The following is a 16,298-nucleotide window of genomic DNA, read 5'->3' on the forward strand; positions in this document are numbered from 1 at the left end:
AAATTCATTCTTTTGCTTATGAATACAGTTTTCCCAGCACCATTTGTTGAATAGACTATTCTTTCCGCATTGAATTCTCTTGGCCCCTTTGTTGGAAATCAGTTGACCATAAATGTATGGTTTATTTCTGACTCTTAATTCTGTTCCATTGATGTCTGTCCTTATGCCAGTACCACACTGCCTTGCTTACTGCAGCTCTGCACTAAGGTTTAAAATGAGGAAGTGTGAGTCCTCCAACTTGTTCTTTTTCAAGATTGTTTGGCTAGTCTGGGTCCCTTGACTTTCTATATGAATTTTAGGATCAACTTGTCAATATCTGCAAAAAATGGCAACTGAGCTTTTGATAGGGGTTGTGTTGAATCTGTAGATCATTATGGAGAATATTGCCATCTTTCTTTTTTTTCAATTTTTATCTTTTTAGAATATTGCCATGCTAACACTATCTAGTCTTCTGATCCAAGATGGAGTGTCTTTTCATTTATTTATACCTTTGCTTTCTTTCACCAGTGTTTTGTAGTTTTCAGTGTAAGTGTGTTATACTTTTGTTAAATATATTACTAAGCATTTTAGTCTCTTTGATACTTTTGTAAATGGAATTGTTTTCTTAAATTCATTTTTGGATTGTTTGGAAATACAATTTTTGTGTGTGTATTGGAGACATGGTTTTTAATAATAGAAAAGGCAATCATATACATGCTTGTTTACTAATTTTAGGTACTTTGTCAGTGCTGTAGATTTAATTTTCTGTGTTTGCAGCATTTGCTTATTGGTAATCACTTTTTCTGATTGGGTTTGTTTTCTGGTCACAGTTACTAATGTAGCAATTCTGTAGGTCAGGTACTTTGAAGTATAGTACTTGATCTTACAGGAAAATCTGAAGCTCTTAAGTAGTTTACTCTGGGACCCGGCTGTCTGCATTCTTGCTTTGCTAGGACAATAAAGCAGTTTACCACATGTGAATGTGACCCTTCAGCTGAGTGGAGCAGCTGGGCAGCTGGGGGGAGTTTCTTCTAGAGATGTCTTCCTGGAACTTTCCCTGGTTGCAGAAGGAGCCAGTGGTGCCTTATAGTGGAGAAATGCCCATTTGCTCATTCAGGGTTCTCTTTGAAGCTGCATTTCTCTTTGAGCAGATGCTTCTTTATAATGAAAAGTTTGAAGATTTGAACAACGTTGCTCTAAAAGTCACTTTTATCTTAGTAAAGTAACAGTCAAGTTCTGTTGGGCTGTGTTGCCTTTGGTTTATTAAAGGGATATTTTTTTTTCCATCACAGCTTTGGAAACATGATGAGCAAGGAGAAGCGAGAGGCTGTCAGTAAAGAGGACCTCGCCAGAGCGACTTTGATCACCATCACCAACAACATTGGCTCCATAGCAAGAATGTGTGCCCTTAATGAAGTAAGGGGACATGGGTTTCTTTAGTCGCTCTGAGGAAAATACAGAACTTCCTGAGTGGGCCCCACCTGTGTACAACATCTGTCTTCTCTGAACAGGGCCCACATGTAGTCATATGTGGTGGAGTTGGTTTCACTGGCAAAGTTAAAACTCTTCACATGTAGATTAACCTTACTATTTTTTTCTTACGGAAAATAAACACTGCTATTATGTAGAGGTAGAGGAGGAAGTAGGGTAAGGTAGGAAAGTGGGCATTGTTCCAGATGATGGGGGCTGTTGGGTGGTGTGAGGGATAATGATGCTGAATCTGGAGTCCATGCTCATTGTGGAGCTCTGGAATCCCTGGGAAGGAGTGACTCCAGAGGAAGTCGTTGAAGCTGGGAGAAGACTGAGGAGGCTGAAGAAAGAGCACCCCGCCGCCCCTCACCGCAGCAGAGCTGTCTTTGTGCTTTCAGCTTCTTTACAGTGCTGCCTTGTAGCATTCAGGTCAAGCAGCATTGTACAGGGCTATGAAAGAACCAAGAATGGCCTTCCTTTGGGGATCCACTTGCTGCAGCTTTAATAGCTTGTCCCTATTTATTCATTTTTGTTTAAAATTATTTTTTAAACATAAAATAGGCATGTGGCTTATGAAGGAAACCATAAAAGGTATAAAAGTATTGTTTCATTTTTAATTAAAAAGATACTGTATCAGATCAGCATCAAGTAATTTAAAAAATTCATTTGAGTATGTTAACACTTTTCTTTATTGCATGTTCCCTTTACTGTGCTTATGTATTTAAGATTTTAGTTTGGTATATATACCATTATATATGTATTTTTTCATAAATATATTTTGTATATTTTTTCATAATTTCAATATATATTTTCCATAAATATTATAAATTTCTTGGCTGTATATATGATTTCTTTCATAAGTCATTCACATAGAGCTGGGCATATGGTTACTTGCCATTGATAGCTTTGCAGTAAAGCATTTTTAAGCATGAGGCTATTCCTTGGTTGATAATGGACTTATTCTTGATAAGGGACTTAACTCAGGACTGAGTTTTCTCATCTAAAGAATGTGACCATGCTCATGACTTGATATGGTTTTGCCAAGACGCTGTCTTTGTGGAAGGGCTGCCCCTGTGTAGGTCATCTTTAGTAATATATGAGTGGATCAGTTTTACCACTTGACTAACACGGGGTGGAATTTCAGTTAGCTGTTTTGGTAACACTTAATAGGTCTGCATTTTTACTTTTTTTGATTACTAGTGAGGTTGAATTTTTTTCTGTGATATTTCTTGTATAATTTGCCTATTTGTCCCTTTCCTTCTTTGAATGGGTTCTTAGTATTTTTTTTTTTTACTTATCTGTATAAAACTTTTAATTTAATAGTAGTTATTGTTTGTCATTGAATACATAATGTTTTACCTAATCTGTTTTCTCCTGTGACATTTTCTGATATGCTTTGAAGTGGGTCCAGCGTTGTCTGGGGATCAAATTTAAGTAGCCCTGGATCAATTAGATTAAATGTAAATACTTTTTCTTGATCAGATGCCAACTTGCTGCTAAAAGCCATGCACATGGTCTCTGTTTGGGGTAGCTTTTATGTGAAAACAGAAATTAAAGATTAAAATTAATTGCCTTTGTTTTTGATGTGCTTAGAACATTAACCAGGTGGTGTTTGTTGGAAATTTCTTGAGAATTAATACGATCGCCATGCGGCTTTTGGCATATGCTTTGGATTATTGGTCCAAGGGACAGTTGAAAGCACTGTTTTCGGAACATGAGGTAAGCAGACTTATTTCCTGCGATAACGTTACCTATAAAGGTCATATGGCTCACACTGCATTGCAGTTTGAAGTAGAGGTGAAATGGGCAGCAGTACTTCTTAATATTTTTGTGATTGTATGATATGAGGTTTAACTTTGATTGTAATTTTCGAAAGCTGTTTCTTACACGATTTAATGCAAGGAAGATTTTTGGTTAATTGTGAGCTTCAGCAATTAAAAAAAAAGCCTCAGTGACCATTCAGCTATATTTCTGATGCCTTAATTTCTAAACTATCCATTATATTTTTCCCATTGCACTTACTTTATAAATGCACTTACTCTGGGTTCTCCTTTTTTCATTTTTTTGATGTCAGTTTTTATGTATTTGATATAGTTCATATGACATTTAAGATGTGTGTTCTAAAAACAAATAAATAGATCAGTGAAAAACATTACAGGACCAGAACCACAATATCATAAAAACTTAATATGTAGATAGGCTAGAAATGACAAAATGGAAAAGAATTACTGAATTGCTCAACCTGATATCCTATTTTGGAAAGTGCCTTTCTGTTTTTCCAGTTTGGGGAAAAAATAGAACCTGAGCTATAGAAGGGACTCTCTCCCCGTTGAATGTGGGGCGATTGAACTATTTCAAGTGTTGTTGTGATTTTTAGATACTGTTGTCATGAACATTTTTCAGAATTATATGTACATATTTACTTTTTAACTGTTTATATGAATTGACAGAAATCAAAGTAGAGATTGCTTTTTTCTTTTAAGTAGCTTTAAGTTTTTCCTTTTAAGTTGCTTAAGTTCATAGCTAAAATGCAAAGCACACAAATTCCCTGTATCAAAAAGCTAGTTTGTCATCTTTTTTTAACTTCTAACGTTATTATATTAGTAAATCAGTACTGAGTTTTCATTTCTTATACCTTTTATATGTATCTTTTTATAATCTTTTACCTGTTTTATTTTGCTTTCTATTAGAATAAAAAGAAATCCTGCTTAATGTTATATTTAGTATGACTTCCTGCTGAATTTCTACCTCTCTCTGAACGTTTTTTCTTAGGTAGAACATGGAGATTAATTTCTTAGGTTAACTATTTTTTTTTTTTTTTTTACTTCATATCAGTTATATGAACTCTTTATGAAACTATGTTTTTATATTTTTTTGTCATTTCTCTTGCCTGCTGACTTAATTTTCCTCTCTGGTTATCATTTCTGATCCGTTTGTCTCTGTTTTCCATTTTCATTCAGGCCTCTGACTCTAGTGTTGATTTCTGAACAATTGGAACTTTGATTATTTTAGGCTCTCTGAGGCTTGAAATATAGTTGACTCTTGAACAACATGGTTTGCTGATCCAAGTGTATGTGTTTTTTTTTAGTAAATGCAGTTGGCCCTTTGTATTGTGGGTTTCACATCCATGGATTCAACCAACTGCTGATCAGAAATAGTATTTGAGTTCCCAGCAGTGGACTCAAAAACATGAATTGAAAATACTGTGCTCAGCAAAATGGTTGCACAGGAAATGGGTGTCAGGAATTAAGGACAGTGTTGGCTATAACACAAGTAATCGTATTTATGGTAATTTGAATAATTCTAAGGAAAATTGCTCTTATTTTTCGTGTACTTTTTTCCCCAGGGTTATTTTGGAGCCGTTGGAGCACTCCTTGAGCTGTTGAAGATCCCCTGATTGTTACGTGGGGAGGGGCCTCCTGGAAACTTCCACAATGGGATCTGTGAACTTTTGTATTTAAGAGACTCACTTAATTTTATGATTGTGTGCTATCCGAATCAAAGCAAGAAAGGACAAGTGTATTTTTCTAAGTCATCAAGATAAATCCTTAAAAATTCAGTTTAAACTAGTAACCGGTAAGGAAAGATATATATAGATATATCAAAAGTGGACCATGTCCATGGCAGGAGGATTTATTATGTTTAAGTTGCTCTTCAGTTTAGCTTTGTTAAACCTGCCATGTATTTTTGAAATTCAGCATCACTCACTGGACCCACATCAGGGGAGAGCTGTTTGGTGTTCACCTGGCTGGTTTTGTGTCTTGTTGAACTTGCTAAGGGTGTTGTAATCTAATCACAATTTTGTCAACCTGGCCTTGGCTATCATCTGTGCGTTAACTCTGGTATGCATTTAGCCTTTGTGTGAATGTATTGAAAAACGTGTTTTATTTCAAAGTTCTGCAGACTTAGTTGGGCAGATTAATTCTGTTAATTCAGGTTAATTCTCTTAATTCTGATGGAAGTAAGCTAGTACAAAAAGCATAATCTGGAAGACTAAAACCAGACAAAAAGGACTGTTAGAATTGACATGTTTTTAGAGAACTGTGGAGAATCTGGTTATACTTTCAGGTTAGTAGAAAGCGAGGAATTGAGATGTCCATTGATTAACTCATGGGAACAGGGAGGGGTTTGCCCTGCCTTTCTTTCCCTTTCCTGGTCTGGGTCCTTGCCAGCCCCCACGTGGCAGCTGGCTCTCAAGGCTGCGTGAGGAGAGACAGGTTTCCAGATGTTGAGATTGACTCGGTAGAGATTGACTTTGGACCTTTTCTTTCTGCTGTGCAGAGTAATTTTAAAAACATTCCCCTTGATATAGAGCAACGTTTGTGTCTTATTTTGTATACTATTTGGTGCATGCATCGCTGTTGAAGGCAGTGAAGCATCTGTATAAAGCATCTTTTGAACTAGAAGGAAACCCCAAGCCTCTGCGGCCTCCTTGTGCCCTTAGGTTTTTCAGGCAAGGAGATTAGCCTGGGAGAGTCTTGGGAGGGAAGGTTCCATGGGATGGGAGGGCGCAGGTGGGCGTGGCTGGTCCCTGTGAGAGGAGGAAGGAAAGAAGAGGGAGAAGGGCTCCGCCGTCGCTCCCCTCCCTGGTCGGCTGGGATCCCTCCCGCTTCCCATGTTGGCCGCGTGGGGGCAGCACAGGCACGTGCCGGTGGCCCTGTGAGACTAGGGCTGCTGCCTTCCGGGGAGGGCACGGCCGTTTACCAAGGATGGCTGCCTTTGCACGTGGTCCCTTTCACATGTGGGTTATGGCCTGGTGCAGGCCACAGAGCTGGAGGGACGCTTTGGGGATGGGAATTGGGGCCCCTGGGTAGAGATCGAGTCTCCACTGCTGCCGCCCCTCGCAGCGCCCCAGGGCCTCAGCCTGAGCCACCTCAAATCCTGTCCTCTGACTGACCTCGGCCACTCCCAGGCATACTCGTTGGCCTCATCTTCCCCCTAAGGCCACCAAAGACAGTGCCACCATCCACTCACTGGTACCATAGTGCCCCAGGCCCTCCTCTGCTGGCTTTGGGCTCCCGGGAGGTAGAGAGGGGAAGGACCCGGAGCCAGCCCACTTCCCGTGGAGTCCACGCCCGTGTCCCACTTGTCCTGATGAGGCTTTGCCAGTGCTTTAGGTGTGTTGTCTCCTGTACGCTTTGTGATCCCCGCAGTCGAACAGAGGAGTGAACCTGTGAGGTCACACAGGCAGAGCCCCCCTCCTACCTCACGGACCCACCACTACCCACTGGCTCTTGAGCTGCCCTCCGGAGCTGCCTCCCTCCGTGACCTCACTTTGCACGTTGTGCTTAGCTTACACTGTCACTCCATGGGAGGGTTCTTCATAGGTCACCAGTGAGTCGTTACTAAATTTAATGGACATTTCATGTCCTCGTCTTCCTCAGTTCTAATACAGACCTCTCTTGCTTTTCCTTCTGCCTTCCAGGGCCCTTCTGTCTCTGCCAGCTTATTCTCTGAAGACAATTCAGTATTGCCAGTCCCCAGGCCAGTCGTGATTTCCCTAAGCACTCACCTTGCCTCTGGTTTCCCAGGTAGTGTGCCTCGCCCAGCACCTGCCTCTGAGGCCCAGCCCCAAGGCAGTGACTGCCTTCCCCTCCCCCTACTTGTCTCTCCAAGGCCATCCCTGCACAGAAGCCCCGTCCTGCATCCTCCTCACCCCCTCCAGCTTGGGAGGTGTGTAGACTCAGCTTCCAGTCCCCATTGCCAGCACGCTGGTCTAAGCTACTGCCGTCTTATCTCAGCAGTTCTCCCGTCCGTTGTGACCGCCATGTGGTAGTCCGAGGGTCCCCCCCACCAGAGGCAGTGGGGGTGGCTGTGGTCATGGTCTAGGTGAGAAAGGAAGATGGCTTAAACAAAGGTGGAAACAGTAGATGACCCAGTGGAGAGTATTGGGGTATGGGGATGGAATGTGGGGAGGGAGGTTCTGTGAGGGCACTGAGGCTTGTTGGGGGAGCGTTGGTTTTGGACTGTGATTGATACCAAATAGGCAGCGGGATATTTGGGTTGGAGGTAATAGGCCTGACAATGAGGTGCATGTAGGTGGGTAAACTGTAGATGGGGGTGTAGGAACTGCCAAGGTGGGGGGAGCATAACAAGCGGTAGGCAGAGAAGGAAAGGCTGCAAAGGAAAGGGACGAGGTCAGAGACAGGCTGGGTGGGGGTCTGTTGCTCAGGAGACTGGGGAGAATAGCTCTCCAGCCACTCACATTAAGAGGAGAATAAGCGGTGGCCCAGATTGGGCTGCAGGGTCTTGGGTGGCCTTGAGGGGAGCAGTTTCCCTCAGGCTACGGGGAAGGAGCTGACCTGCAGAGGTCCTAGGGTGGGGTGGTGAGAACAATGGCAGCTGCTGCACCTTAACTTTGGACCAAGAGATGTGGTTCTCCTCTTAACTGAATAGTTATTTCTAGGTTGGCTATAGCGAGAGGGGTGGGGTGTAGGCTAGTCCTGCCGCTTCGACCCCCCTGAGCACTAGGATCGTATTTGGGAAACTGCTCATGTGTCCAGCTGCATCTGCAGAGCTGAAGCCAGGGTTGCTGTGGGGCTTTGGCCTCTGCCTTCTTCCTCGTGGCCTATCACCGTGGACCTGCACCCCACACCACAGGACGGGACAGGCCAGAAGCTCCTTCATCACCATCATCTGTTGCTGGTGACCAGCTCGGTTTGATCAGAACTAACTCACCTGGACTCGCCAACTCTTGCTACACGGCCTTAAGGGGGGTGTGGGTGACCATGAGTAGGTACACGGTTAACATGAAGTATTTTTCAAAATTTGCTTTTTATTTACATTTGTTTAAGTCAATTACATGCATGTTTTATTTTTTAAATGAGTAATTAGCAAAAAATGCATTAAAATTTTAAAATAGCAATTAAATATACAAAAATATAGCTTACAAAAAACTGCGAATGTTTAAAAATATTCTGCTGCAGAATTCTTAGTGTACAAACACGTCTATGAAACCTGAGGCTCAGCATTTCATAAACCTTTTTTTGAGGGAGTTATATAATACCTAGTGAATGAACCCCAAAGGGCTAAACTATAAGAACTAAACTACCCATATTCCTGTCAAGAGACCCAGAGACAGTTATCAGGAAGACGGGGGTCACTAGAAGGGACTTTGTAACACTGGCCCCACCTGCTTACTGGCTCTAGTGGAGCCGGGAGGGGCTGGTGTGCAGCTGGCCCAAGGCGCAGATCCTCCGGGCTCATCCTGGCACAGAGCTGCAAGGAGCTTCATCAAAGTACAAACAAGTCCCTTGACACTGGTGGGGCCCACTTTCTAGGTACATGTCCCTGGAGCAGGCAGGGTGTTGTCCCTGACCTTGTAACTGCAGAAGTGAGCACTGGATTGGTAGGCAAAGAGTGCTGATGCTTGGTCTAAAAGTGGAGTGAAACTGCATCTTGGAGCAACTTGGGCTCTAAAACAGCTGGGAAAATGACAGATGAACAAGCTTTTTCTTTTACTCAAATGGAAGCACATTAATCTTATCTATACTAAAGAACCACGGCCCAGTATTTGCTAGGTACCTCCAAATTTCACCTGAATTTTATCCATAGTGAATTTAGACCTGTTCATCTCCTTTACTGAAATTGTAACAGCTAACATGAAAGACACTAACTCAGGGCCAGAGATTTATCAAGTGACAGATGGGAGTTTCACATAAAATTCCTTTTCAAGTTTCAGGTCAGGGGCCCAGGTTGTAATCCTGGGGAACCCCTGGGCTGCTGCTCTGGGTGGCAGGACCCTGGGGAGGTGGGTGAGGACGGGGAGGCATGAGTCTGCCACTCAGGGCCACCTGAAGAAAGCAACTTTAACTTTGGGCAAAAATGAACTCCAAGTATCTTTTAAAGATAGGGTGATTTTAGTCATTGAATGGAGAGTGTTGGGCTACAAGAACATTCTGTGGAAAGCATTTTCTTTGCGTGTGCATAGAGTGGGAGGGAAAGGAGACCGATCCGTGAACATCTGTCCATTCTGAGGCCACCTACTTAGCGACATCTGAGCCATCTGCCCAGGATTGATGTCTCAGCAGTCAGTTGCTGCTGCTCAAACTCCCCTCAAAAACGTGCGCTCACCTAAGAGTAAGACAGTTGTCGCCAGACATCACTGCTGGACAGGCTTCCCGTGGGACTTGCCAAGGTGGGGGTGGAGGGCAGCTTGTCTGGGCCACTGCAAAGACTGCTGGACCTGGACAAGAGGCCCGCACTGCTGTTCTGGCTACACAGCAGAGCCTGCTTGTGAGTGTCCAGTCACATCAGGAAGAGTGGGAACTGGTTGTGCTGCATTATCTGGACATGTGGAAGGGGGCCGGGGGGGGATTGCAGTTTCTTATTTGTATAGAAAAACAGAATTCCAGTGTGCTGCAATCAATAAACATGCCTTATTCAAAAGGAATGTGATTGCAAAATCATCCCCCAATTCTGGGCTCACCTTTTACAGATAGTCTGACTTCTGGTATTGCTCTTCCCACGTGAAGAGGAATACTCCTTGAATACAGTTCTCTAGTATCACATGAGTTAAAGAGGAGAAACACGTGTGTGTATTTGCTTGTATATGCATAAAGGACCTCTGGAAGGATGCACAAGGAACAAAAGTGGGTGCTCAAGGGGCGAGAAGCTGGGCTTGCTGGAGGTCAGGGATGAAAGGAAGACTGATTTGTGAACCATTGATGGGATTACCTGTTCAAAATTTAAAAGGCATGTTCAGCAGTGAACAACAAATAGGGGAGCACTATGGGCAAAGGCAGGTGGAGGTGACTAGAAAAGATGGAGACGGAACCAGCAGACCTGGGACAACAGAGGAGCCCCACATGACCTGTATGACGTTACCCAGCAGCAGCTCCCATGACCCCCAGGCCTGTCACCTGCCAGGCTCTGGACGTGGCGAATCCTCACATGAGCCAGTAAGACACCATTACAATCCCTGGGTGGCAGATAAGGAAACAGACTGAGAGGTTAACTGGCAGAAAGGCACATGGCTGATGAATGGCAAAGGGGGTGGTTCAAATCCCTCTGAGCACTTTTCTGTTCAGAGCTCTGGGGATGCTTCCCAGTGTGCGTTTCATAATACCCAGAAACTGTCTCAGAAAAGGAATCAACAACGGTCATTATGAGGAGCTTAGCAGAGCGGGATCAGGCCATGGAAATGACAGACTTTGGAGGCTGTGGAAAGGGGCAGGGCCTGAGGTCATTCCTCTGATGGATCCGAGGAGCCTGGCATTGGGGAAAAGGCTCTTCATTTGTCAAGATGTGAAGAACAGGCTATCTGGCAATGCTGTATCCATCAGCCCAGATTTCCGTATGGGCCACCTGGTCCCATCTGGCTATTTCTGTCTTGTCCTGCTTCCAGGGACAAGCCTAACCAAATCACACTGTGGCAAAGAAAAGTGGCAGATGACAGCCAAGATTCAAGCCAGCCTGGATTTATTCCATTTCTAAAGCCAGCTGAATTCAGTTGTGCCCCTGGCAGCAACTAGATAATGATTCAGCCACCAGGGGAATCCAGTTGGGGCTGAGTTCTGCTCCACTAACCCACGCACACAAATAACACCCCATCTTGGAGCTGCTTAAGATGCATTAAGACAAAGGAGCACAATCACCATGTCATAGCCAGTGGCCCAAGGGCAGATCAGAGTCCCCACACATCTACAGATGAACAAAAGGTCACTGACAACTCTTGGAGATAGAGGTGGACAGGGCAGCCTCACAGGCATGAGGCCAAGAGTATTACAAGGTCCTTGACTCATTCTTTAAAAAAAAGTCCAGATGGAAATACAACCTTGTCTGTCACAAAAACTGATTTTAATCAGAACGAAAGGAAGATGTAAATGAAAGCCCAGCCATACGCAGTTACAGCAGTGCTGCACAGGAGTCCTGGAGGAGGACGCAGATGGGGGCAAATGCATTCAGGCTGTGTTGCTGAGCTGCAGGAACTGCTGCCAAGTGACACTGCCATGCTGCAGAACCAGACCAGGAAAGGAGGTGACCACGAGCAGAGTGGGCACTCAGCACTCCAGCCTCCAGCCCCAACTAGTGGAAGAGCTGCATTTTAAGCAGCCCTCCACATTCACAAGTGTTGAGGTCATGTTAGTGGCACCTCACGGGGCACAGCAGATCCACTGGTGCCCAGAGGAGAGTGCACAGCTCTCTCAAGGTTTCCTCCACAGGCCGAACTATCTGGGCTCTGAGCCTCTGGTCCAGTGCACCAACCACCTCAACGTGTCTTTAGCTGTCACAGAATGAAATCAATGAATCTACCTCCCCACAAACACAGGGACTCGGTGAGACGGTCTCCTTGAGACAGACACACAGGGACAGAAAAAGGCTGTAATCCTACAAAGACTGAGTCAAAGCAATTTGCAAAACAGAACACAAGCATTCTTCCTTTGTTGGGAAAAATTCCGATTTGAACACCAAAATGACAAGATGACATTTGTCCCAAGGCCATTCCATGGAAAATGGTGGGTGTTGGTCATCAATGAGGCTAGTTCAGAAGCAAGCCTACTTCTGACATTGGTCACTGAAAACATTTCACTGTAAACTGGGTGCTTTGCAGCATTCAACTCTATTGTGCTACAGACAGCGCGCAGAAACGAGGGTGAGCAGGAATGCACAAACAGTTCTGTCCATGTGTACCAAACGGCTGAGGCTTTCATATAAAAATATTCCACACTTTCCTTGCCGTTTAAGAAGCAGTCCAGTTGGCATACCACGAATAGGTCACACATAGGAAACAGCCAATTCTGACCAACTGGATTTGTAATTTTCCAAACTGGATTCTGCCCAGCACTTTTCTAGGCTAATGGGAATTTTCCTCATCATCTGACCCCAGCCGCCTGAGCCAAGGACAGGTTCCCTCTCCCATTCTAAGATGGTAGAGGCTGGATTCCAGAAAAAAATTCCTGGAGACATGCCATGAACAGCATAGCAACGCTTCCCCCATCCTCTCTCCATACCACGTGGACTATTTCCAATGAGAAATGGCCCCACTCACACCTGTGCGATGGAGCAGAGGTAACGCTGTCGACAACCCCTCCCTGTAACGGAAGGAGGTGGAGAACAGGGACATGGAAAAGAACTTTCTTTCTGACCCAGTGCTGCTTCACACAGCTAATCTATGCAATCTTCATGAATCCTACCAGACTCGGAGTCATTTCTAAAAAAGTTGGACAGAAAGAGCCAAAGACTAGCATGCATTTCTCTCTTATAAAGACACTTTCAATTAGTTCTCGCAAGTCTGAATACTGAGGCACACACCAAGGAGTGAACAGCCCTGCAGGAGCTTCCTGAAACTATTTACAATTTCAAGTGGATCCCTGCCTAAAGAATTACATAGGGATCTTATTTCGGATGCTTTAAATTGTTAAAAAGTCAATGACAGGCATTTTCTCTGAAGTAGAAACAGAGATGGGGTAAGAGAGAGAACACTGGGAAGGAAGGAGAGGAGAGGCAAGGAGTCAGCATTGTCCTTTGTCTCGGGGGCCAGGAGCCCCGGCCATTCTCAGCTGTCTGAGGTCTCAGTGGCTCCTTACTCTGGCAGTGGGCCAAGACCAGCAGCTACCCTGGAACCACACTATGTGGGGATGTGGACAGCACCCCAAGGCCCCCTGGATCACACGGGGACAGCATGGGCTCAGAGGCCCACCCCCTGCTGGGGCTCCTGAGGGCTGGAGGCTTGGCTGTGACTCACTGGTGAGGTGGAGAGAGGAAGTGGGGAGCATAAGAGGAAATGGCTTCTGACCAGGCTTTTCCAAGTACATCTAATGGTTTTAGGTTAGATGATTTGATAAGCAAGTGTTGTGAAACGGAGAAGCAGTGATGAGGGGCACTGCTGCTCTGTTGTAACCAAAGCCCTTGAGTTCCAAGATGGCCTTATCAAGGGAACGTAACGTGAAAAGCTTTGTTGGCACTGCCTCACCAACCACTGCCAACTGGTCATGCTTCGGCTGAGGTAACTGCTGGTTTGACTTGGCTCAGGGGCTGCCGGGAGGGTCTGCTGCTGCTAAGGCATGCACAGTCTGCATAGAAGCTCGTGTCCCGGGGGGGGGTAGGGGTAGGGGGGTCAGGGGTGGCTTTAAAGACCTGCCCTCAGTTCCCATCCCTAACACTTTTGTTTCTCTTCCCTTCTGCTGGAGAAAGATTCACCTTGACAAGGGAGACAGCGTGTAATGGAGTCAGCAAGACTCTCATGAAGTTTCTTGAACCAAACCCGCAGGCTCCTTCAACTCCTCTTCTCTTGACATGGGGTAGTGTCAGCGTGCTTTGGTTGTCACAAGACCCAGAAGTCTGGGTTCTCAGCTTAGCTGGCCCAAGAGTTCTTCATGAGGCAAAGGTAGAGCAGCCAAACACAGAGACCACGTGTGCCTCCTGCCCCCACGCAGACGTGGGATCCTGCAACAGTGTGATCCTTGTGGGGAACTATACAATGTTCTCTGCCCCAGGCAGGGGCCCCTGTGGGGGTCCACGGTCCTGCTTACTGTGCAACTGGGCCAGCTGCAGAACCGGCATGTTGCACAGTGGACACACTTTCCGAACCTCCAGCCACTTAATAAGGCACCTGCAGAATGAGACAGCACAGAAGGGAAGACATCAGCCCCACGCTCAGGGCACCCCTGCACACACGCCTCGCATGCTGAACACGTGTTGCCCAGAGCCGGGTGGTGTGAATAGCCAGGTCCTGAGGCTCCATGACTCAGTGGAGAATGCACTTCATTCTCGGGGGGAACCAGAGCCTCCAGTCTTCCAAAAGGTGACAGTAAGAAGCTACAGTCAGCATGCTATACCCTCATCATCTGCGGCTTCTTAAAGAAGGAAGTACACTGAGGAGGGTGGTGGGAAGTAGGAGAAATAAAATTTTCTGATAGAAATACAGAACACGTAAAATTGCGAGAGGGGGGAATATGAATGTGTCTGCACGAAAGGAGAGCCACCCCCACACTACTGTTTACATTCAGACTTATTTATAGTGATTTAAAATAACTGTGGTTTTGATTAAGTTTTTAAGAATGGAAGCTCTCATTGGAAAGTTCCAGTAAGTAGCTGTTTAGAGCTTGGGCTCCAAGGAGGTGTGGGCTCATCTGGCTCTCTGCCCAAAGTCCTGCCATGGTGGTCACGGTCCACCACTGGATCCCGCCCGATGTCATGTACACACACCTGTCCCACCCTGTAGGGTGCTTTCTGCCTTACAGACCAATCGCGAAGCCATCAAGCTTGTCTGGCACTGTACCAAACCCATTAGTTGGTCGATGTGCCACAAACTCAGGTCCCCTTAAATAATACCACACCAATACTCACTTTCTGTGGAAGGCATGCTTACATGGACAAATCCCCAACTCATCTCTAGGCTTGAAGTCTTCTAGACACACTGCACAGAGCTGAAAGATAAATTCACAGATGAGGCAAAGTGTCTGCCAAGTGCTCTCCCAGGCCACAAAGTCAAGTGCAGACCCCTGAGGCCCAGCCATGGGAAGGGACTTACAATATCCCAAGTTCATTAAGTGAAAGAAACAGGTTTGAATAGGCAAGGTCTTCTGAAGAAGCGTCTCCTGCTCTTTCTGTTGCACGTCTTCAAAGATGGAGGGCAGATGGGAGAAGACAGAAAGCAAGAGGCAGCTTCCTGACTTCAGTGCGTCAGAAGAGTCTGACTTCGGTTTATTCTCTGGACACAACATAACTTGCCTGTGGTGTGCCAAGGGGCTGACTTTCTGCAGGGGTGCTCTGGCCTCTCAGCCACACAGGCCCGGGAGGGGCTGCTCACGCCCCAGGGCAGGTCCTGGGGCTCTCCTTTCTCTGGTAAAATGTTTTTCATAGCTTCTGGGGCCCCTCACTTTGGCCTTGCCCTTCTGTCAGTGTCATATAAAAAGTTATTCATGAGTCTCTGAACTTAAACTTATGAAAATGTACAGATGGGGCCGGGATGGCTCTCTGACAGGTGGCAAAGGCCCCGTTGCTCGGAGCGAGGCCTCCTTTACACCCAGAGGCTGGGTTCCAACCACTACCTCCTGGGCACTAATCAGTGCTCAGGGACACCAAGTATCGTCACATTACCCACTTTACAGATGAGCTCAGAGCAATCACCACATTCCCTGAGGCCATGTAGTTGGTGAGTGCTGGGCCTGGCTGGGGACCCAGGTGTGTTGCACTGACGAGCTGCTGTACCACTTCTATCTGCCACCCGAAGCTTGAACTCCTCACTGCTTGCTTCCCTGTCCATCGCCAGGGATCCTGGTTCAACCATCACCACTTCTCGCCCAGACTACTGACATGGCCTCCTTGTCACTTGTTTTATAACCTATAACATGTAACCCAGTCTTCTTAGGTTATGTGACAGGACATATGGCTCTTGTCCCCTGTGGCCAGTGCTGTGAATGTTGGTCTTCCAGCACCCTTCTCTCGGGAGCTTGCAGGGCCTTGTGTACGTAGCACACAGGACCTTCCCAGGAGGAGGAGAATGGGTAAGTGTCTTACCCGACTTGGCGTTACTGCAGGAGAGACAGCAGGAGAGCAGGGAGGAGGGCAGGACAGACTGCTGGCTTTGGTTCAGACACCCACCAGCTGTGTGGCCTCTGCCATAATGATGCCTCTCAAGCTCTGTCCCTCCATCCGTAAAGTGAAGACACCACCCACCCCACCCCCGTCACAAGACTGTCGTCAGCTCAGGCTGGGGGTGCAGAGCGGAGGAGGCAGTAAGGCAGTGTAACAGTGCCAGTTGTTCTTATTCATGCTTAAATTTCGCAATGGCAGCACTATTTTCAAGCTCATTTTGCTTTCTGGAGAAAGGTTGAGAACAATTTGTGGGTAAAGATGAGAAACTAGCAGTTCCAGCCTTGGCGTGATCTCACAGATGGGCCTCA

At 45.9% G+C, this 16,298-nt stretch overlaps 2 protein-coding genes across 10 annotated transcripts in view; one reads left to right on the forward strand and one right to left on the reverse strand.

Annotated features, from left to right (window-relative positions):
• The window catches only part of PANK2 (pantothenate kinase 2), a 29,175-nt gene extending 20,830 nt beyond the window's left edge, over positions 1-8,345 (forward strand). For 7 of the 9 annotated variants that reach the window (XM_019733745.2, XM_019733746.2, XM_074317732.1 and 4 more), the window contains 3 exons: positions 1,272-1,395; positions 3,043-3,168; positions 4,796-5,762. In XM_019733745.2, the coding sequence (XP_019589304.2) occupies positions 1,272-1,395; positions 3,043-3,168; positions 4,796-4,846 (301 nt within the window). In that variant the 3' untranslated portion in view covers positions 4,847-5,762. Of the gene's footprint in view, positions 1-1,271; positions 1,396-3,042; positions 3,169-4,795; positions 5,763-6,874 lie in introns of those variants that run through there. The other 2 variants (XR_002137519.2, XR_012491260.1) reach the window with 1 other exon arrangement.
• RNF24 (ring finger protein 24) overlaps positions 8,205-16,298 on the reverse strand; it is a 70,456-nt gene continuing 62,362 nt past the window's right edge. The window contains exons 5-6 of the mRNA XM_074317736.1: positions 14,740-14,819; positions 8,205-14,002 (exon numbers count right to left, since the gene is read on the reverse strand). Of these exons, the coding sequence (XP_074173837.1) occupies positions 13,864-14,002; positions 14,740-14,819 (219 nt within the window). The 3' untranslated portion in view covers positions 8,205-13,863. The remainder of the gene's footprint in view (positions 14,003-14,739; positions 14,820-16,298) is intronic.

This window comes from Rhinolophus sinicus, linkage group LG13, assembly GCF_036562045.2.
Source record: "Rhinolophus sinicus isolate RSC01 linkage group LG13, ASM3656204v1, whole genome shotgun sequence".
NCBI lineage: Eukaryota > Metazoa > Chordata > Mammalia > Chiroptera > Rhinolophidae > Rhinolophus > Rhinolophus sinicus.